Source organism: Pteropus vampyrus, unplaced genomic scaffold (assembly GCF_000151845.1).
Source record: "Pteropus vampyrus isolate Shadow unplaced genomic scaffold, Pvam_2.0 Scaffold23, whole genome shotgun sequence".
NCBI lineage: Eukaryota > Metazoa > Chordata > Mammalia > Chiroptera > Pteropodidae > Pteropus > Pteropus vampyrus.
The window spans coordinates 2,781,314-2,787,741 of NW_011888804.1; the positions used below are offsets into that span (position 1 = coordinate 2,781,314).

The 6,428-nt window shown below is 41.5% G+C and overlaps 1 protein-coding gene across 3 annotated transcripts in view; it reads right to left on the bottom strand.

The window, feature by feature from the left end:
- BRAP (BRCA1 associated protein) overlaps positions 1-6,428 on the bottom strand; it is a 39,601-nt gene that overhangs the window by 11,461 nt on the left and 21,712 nt on the right. For all 3 annotated transcript variants that reach the window (XM_011355804.2, XM_011355802.2, XM_011355803.2), the window contains exon 11: positions 359-462. In XM_011355804.2, the coding sequence (XP_011354106.1) occupies positions 359-462 (104 nt within the window). The remainder of the gene's footprint in view (positions 1-358; positions 463-6,428) is intronic.

Below are 6,428 nucleotides of genomic sequence, written 5' to 3' on the forward strand. Positions count from 1 at the left end.
ACACAGTCTCTTTCCTAACTGCCAGTTCTCAGCCACCATGGCTCAGAGAAGCTACAGGCTCTGGGCACAAGGAAGCTGCTTTCTACAAGAACAACTGATATTCATGCACACCGCCAGCATACAGACATGAGAAGGACACTGCATTCCACACGGCATCCATCTGGCATGAATGAAACATCAAGTTTTTTAATAAACAGGAAGTCACAGTAAATTTGTTCCAAACATAGGGAAACCCCTGAAAACCTGGTGATACACACACTTGAAAATAAGTGTTTCCATAGGAATGAGGGAAGCTGTCAGTTTATGGAGCCTGTTACAATAAAATAGTTAAGTTAAAAAATAGACCAATTATACCTACTTTCTTTCCACAGACTGCTTTTCTTTTAGAAGATCGTTTAGCCTGTGCTCCAGATTATCACATTTCTCAATTGTTTCTTTAAATTTGGTCTTCATGTTGTTAATCTGAAAGAGCAAACAGACATCAGTTTCATTTTGCAAAGAAAAAGTTGTGTGGTCTTTGGGGATAACTTCATAATTTTTTTTTCAATTACCTGTATATAACTTTGACAACTCAAACTCAGAAAAGGTGAGATAATCATTTTAAAGAATTCCTGTAATAAGAATAAAAGATTTGAGAAATCCTTTTTTTCTTACTATTTCTCTATACCTGGATGAACAAGGATCAGGAGCTGCTGAATGTCAAGTGAAACTGCTACCCCAGCTTTTTGTTTCCATTTTCATAAAATATCTTTTTCCATCCCTTCACTTTTAGTCCTTGTGTCTTTCGATCTGAAGTGAGTCTCTTTGTAGGCAGCCTACGTAAGGGTCTTGTTTTCCTATTCATTCTGCCCCCCTATATCTTTTAACAACTTTATTAAAATATAAGACAATTAGTTGCTCATATTTACAGTATAATTCAATGATTTTTTTTCATAGCTGGTATATAATATATTAGTTTATTACACAGCATAGTGATTAGATACCTATATAATTCAGTTATCACTCCAATAAATCTAGTACCCCTGTCCCCTTAAATATTACATTATTGACTGTATTCCTTATGCTATATTTTATATCTCCATGACTATTTTGTAACTATCCATTTGTACTTCTTAATCCCTTTGCTTTTTCAAACCAACCCCCTAACCCCCTCCTATCTAGTAACCCTCAAAATATTCTCTGTATCTATGAGTTTGTTTCTGTTTTTGTTATTTTGTTTAGATTCTACATGTATATGAAATCATATGGCATTTGTTTTTCTCTATCTGATTTACTCCATTCAGCACAATACCCTCTAGGTCCATCATGCAACATTGTTTTCCATCTTCTTACTTTTAGTCTGTGTGTGTCTTAATCTGAAGTGAGTTTCTTGTAGGGAGCATAAGTAAGGGTCTTGTTTTCTTATCCATTCAGCCATCCTATCTATTAGAGCACTTAATTCTTTTTCATTTGAAGTACTTGTTGATAGATATGTAATTATTGCCATTCTTTGTTCATGTTTTTGATCCATATTTTTCCTTCTTCTTAAAGAAGTCCCTCTAACATTTCCCGTAATACTGGCTTGGTGGTGATGAACTCCTTTAGCTTTTTCTTGTCTGGGAAGTTCTTTATCTGTCCTTCTAAATGACTCTAAATGATAGCTTTGCTAGATAAAGTAATCTTGGTTGTAGATCCTGGGTTTTCATCACTTTGAATATTTTGTGCCAAGACTTTCTGGCCTGCAAAGTTTCATTTGAGAAATCAGCTGCCAGTCTTATGGGAGCTCCCTTGTAGGTAACTGCTTTTCTCTTGCTGCTTTTAAGATTCTTTTATTTAACCTTTGGCATTTTAATTATGATGTGTCTTGGTGTGAACCTCTTTGGGTTCATCTTTTTTTGGGACTCTCTGACCTTCCTGGGGTTGTATGTCTATTTCCTTCACCAGATTAGGGAAATTTTCTATCATTATTTCTTTAAATAGGTTTTCGACTTCTTGTCCTCTCTCTTCTCCTTCTGGTATCCCTATGATACGAATGTTGTTACGTTTGATGTTGTCCTATAGGAACCTTAAATTATCTTCATTTTTTAAATTATTTTTTCTTATTTCTGTTCTGACTGGGTGTCTTCCGCTACCCTGTCCTATCAGTGATTCAAACTTCTGCTTCATCTATTCTGTTGATTCTCTCTAATATACTCTTCATCTCAGATATTGTATTCTTCATTTCTGACTGGTTCCCTTTTAAAATTTCCATCTCCATTTTTGTTTTTGTTTTTTTATCTCTTTAGGTTCTGAGTTCATCTACTCTTCTCCTAAGTTCACTGAGCACCTTTATAACCAGTGTTTTGAACACTGCATCAGGTAGATTGCTTGACTCCATTTTTCCTAGAGCTCTGTTCTGTCTCTCATGCAGGACATGCTTCTTTTTCTCTCTATTTTGGCTGCCCGTGTCTGTTTCGATGTACTAAGCAAAGCTCCTAAGCCTCCCCGTCTTATTAGCGTGGCTTTGTGTAGTAGGTATCTGTCCAGTGGCACAGTCTTGAGAGGGAACCATTGGCAGACCAAGTTTAGCTCCAGCCTGTCCCCCTCTGGGTCCACCTAGTAAAATTAAGCAAGCAATCCTCAGATGGCTGACATTTGTGCTGTGCTTATAGTTGCCTCAAGAGGCCATCCCAGAAACTGAGGCCGGGTGCCACCAATGTGGGGCTTGGAAATGCCCTGCAAGGGGCAAAGGGCACGCTGTGGACCCCACAGGATGTGGCTTCAGTAGGGCCACAAGTTGGGAGGGGCAGAGTTTCAGGGAATCCTCTGAGCAGAACGACCTCTGTTACCCAGTCTGATGACATCTCAGCTATGGCGCCACCTGCGTCCACACACTGGGAGTGGGGAGGGCTCAACAGAGTAACAATGGGTATTGCCAGCATGTCTGCCTGGGAGAAAGTCTCAGCTCCAGCCCTCGCACCGAAGCCCAACAAATGGGCATCCCTCCTGTCCCTGCCCCAGTATGTTGGTGGTGCCCCTCTGAGTAGCCAACTGGGAGCCAGAGTTCAAAGTGAGTGAGTCCATCACCACAAAAGTTCAGTCACAGTCATGGCCCCTTTAAAAAGAATGTCTTCACCTTCTGACTGCAAATGCTGCAGCCTCTATCTCATTCAGCTACGTAGGACTGGGCAATCTCGCTTCTCCACCCTCTCCTATTATTGCATGATGATTTCTTATTTCTCTCCCTAGTTGTAGTGCCTCTGTTCATCCAAACCCCAGGCCATCCTGCTTGCTGTTTGTTCTGTGGTTTTGTCACAACTCTGGTGTGGTCCCAAAAAGAGATGTACAAAGGCTCTACCCTCTATGCCATCTTGCCCCCTTTCCCAACCTCTGTCTTTTGATTGCACCATTTAATCAGTTTACATTTAAAGTAATTGTTGATATGTAGTTATTGCCTTTTTATTATTCATCTTTTTAATCTTTTTCATTTTTTTTTCTTCTTCTTAAAGAAGTCCCTTTAACATATCCTTGTAATACTGGTTTGGTGGCTATGAACTCCTTTAGCTTTCCTTGTCTGGGAAGCTCTTTATCTGTCTTTAGATCTTAAATGATACTTTTGCTGCGTAGAGTAATCCTGGTTGTAGGTCCTTACTTTTCATCATTTTGAATATTTAGTGCCAATCTCTCTGGTTTGCAAAGTTTCTGTGGCGAAATCAGCTGACAGTCATATGGGAGCTTCCTTGTAGGTAACAGCTTTTCTCTTGCTGCTTTTAAGATTCTTTGTCTTTAACCTTTGGTATTTTAATTACAATGTGTCTTGGTGTGGGCCTCTAGAGTACATCTTGTTTGGGACTCTCTGCACTTCCTGGTATTGTACGTCTGTCTGTACAGCTGTTGGGAAAGTTTTCCATCATTATTTCTTCAAATAGGTTTTCAATTCCTTACCCTCTCTCTTCTCCTTCTGATACCCCTATGATGCAAATGTTGGTATGCTTGATGTACCCGCATACCAGAGGCCCAGAGGCCTCTTAAACTATCCTCATTTTTAGGATTCTTTTTTTCTTGTTGCTGTTCTGATTGAGTGTTTTCTGCTACATTGTCTTCCAAATCACTGATTCGATCCTCTACTTCATCTAATCTACTGTTGATTTCCTCTGATGTATTTTTCATTTCAGTTATTGTAATCATTTCTGAGTGGTTCTTTTTTTATGTTTCCTATCTCTTTATCAATTTGTGTTCTCACTGAGACCACTGAGCATCCTTATCACCAGTGTTTTGACTCGACATCTGGTAGATTGCTTATCTCCATGTTTAGTTCTTTTTTTGGAGCTTTGTTCTGTTCTTTCATTTGGGACATGTTTGTCTCTTCATTTTGGCTGCATCCCTGTGTTTGTTTCTATGTAGAGAGAGCTGCTGTGTCTCCCGGTCTTGACAGAGTGACTGCCTTTGGTAGCAGGTGTCCTGTTTGGCCCAGTGGCGCAGTCTCCCTGGTCACCTGAGCTGGTGTTCCAAGTGTGTCCCTTGTGTGGGTTGTGTGGCACGTGCCCTCCTGTTGTAGTTGAGTCTTGACTGCTGTTGGATGGACCCTCAGGCTGATTGGTTGTGAGGACTGGCTGAAACTACAGTGGAGGTGCTGCTGTGCAGGGGCCGACCCTATGGAACGGGATTCACTTTAGCCAGGCTCTGGTGCTTGTTGAGCCTGCATTTTGGGTGTGAGGTTTGTGGAGGTGGTTGAGTGGTACTCTGGTGTGGTCTGAAGTTGGCCACGGGGTGTGTTGGTTCTCAGGCCTCTTGCGAGGGTCTCTGGTACAGGCCAAGGTCAGCTGCTGCCTGTGCCCTGCCCAGAGCTACTTATTATGAGCCATAAAATGACCTGCAGTTGGTTGCCACTTGTGCTGGGCTTGAAGGTGCTTAGCAAGAGGTACGGGTCATGCTGAGGCCAGATGCTACTTGTTTGGGCTTTGGGAACCTTTGAGAGGTTTTAGGATAGTCCACGGCATGAGCAAAGCCAGGTCGCTTGTATAGAAAAGCCACTGGAAGTGGCTTGGGTGAGACCACTAGGTGGGTGAAATGGGGCCTCAGGGAATCACCAAGTGCGGGGGCGGTGGGGTGAATGGTGTTTGCTAAGTTGATGGGTACTCAGACATGGTATCTGACTGGTGTGCAGGCTGGGTGAAGGGATAATGTCTTCTGTCAGCACTTCTGTCTGGGAGAGAGCTGCCCCTCCAGACTTCTCCCTGAAGCCAGGCAATTCATTTCCTCCCCATATGTCCCTGGTGCTTTTCAAGCTGCTGCCCCAGCACTGGAACTCAGAGAGAGTCCATCAGTGAGTAAGTCTATGAGCAGGCCCTTTAAGAGGAAGGCCTGGGCCTCCAGCAGCCCTCTGTCTTACTCAGCCATAATATCCACTGGTTTTCACAGTCAGAAGTTATGGGGACTTCTCTCCCTGGCATTGGAACCCTGGGCTGGGGAGCCTAGTGTGGGGCTGGGATCCCTCGCTCCTCAGTAGGGACTTCTGCAGCTGAGATATTCCTCCAGATTTTTAACCACCACATGTGAGACAAGCCCGTTCTACATCTCCACACCTCTTACCAGTCTCGACCTGGCTTCTTTTGTATGTCCTGAGTTACAGGACTTCTGTTCAGCTAGACTTCAGGCAATTCTCAATGATGGCTGTTCTGTAGTTTAGTTGTAATTTCTATGTGGTAGTGGGAGGACGTCAGCATAGTGTTTACCTATCCCATTATCCTGACCGGAACTTGTCTTAACATTTTCTTTTTAAACTAGTTTGTCATTTGGATTCTAACATCACTGCTTTCTTTTTTTCCTTCCTTCCTTCCCTCCCTCCCTCCTTCCCTTCCCTTCTTTCCCTTCTTCTTTCCTTTTCTTCTTTAAAATAAGAAAACTACTTTGTAGAAATTAACTTTAGAGCCAACTACCATTAAGTTGGAAGACTACACACACAATTAAAGTGAGATTTTAGAAATGCTTTCATTCTAATTTTGTATTTTCTCCTCAATATTGTTTTAAAATAAGAGACCACTAAATCCTTTCAACATTTTCTCCAAAACTGGTTCCTGTTAGTGTAGGGAAATTGGAAAGGACAGAAATGACTATCGAAAGGAACCAAATTGTGATGTTTCGGTCACTAAAGATACTTAAGCCAAACACATTTAAATCAAGATGAAAAATACCATGTAACACCAAAAAGTTTGCTACACACAAATGTTACAATAGTTTAGTGTTTTTTAAAAAACATCTAACCATTAGCCCCCAGTAAGAAACTCAGTACACACACACACACACACACACTGGATTTACACAAAACAATACATGTAATACACTGATACTTTATACCTAGTCTATTCAGTTTAATAAAAATGCCAGTTGTGGCCCACCAAACTCATTTCACAGTCCACAACTGGAAGAAAAGCTGATATACATGGATCTAGAGGTCCAAAGAGAAAAGA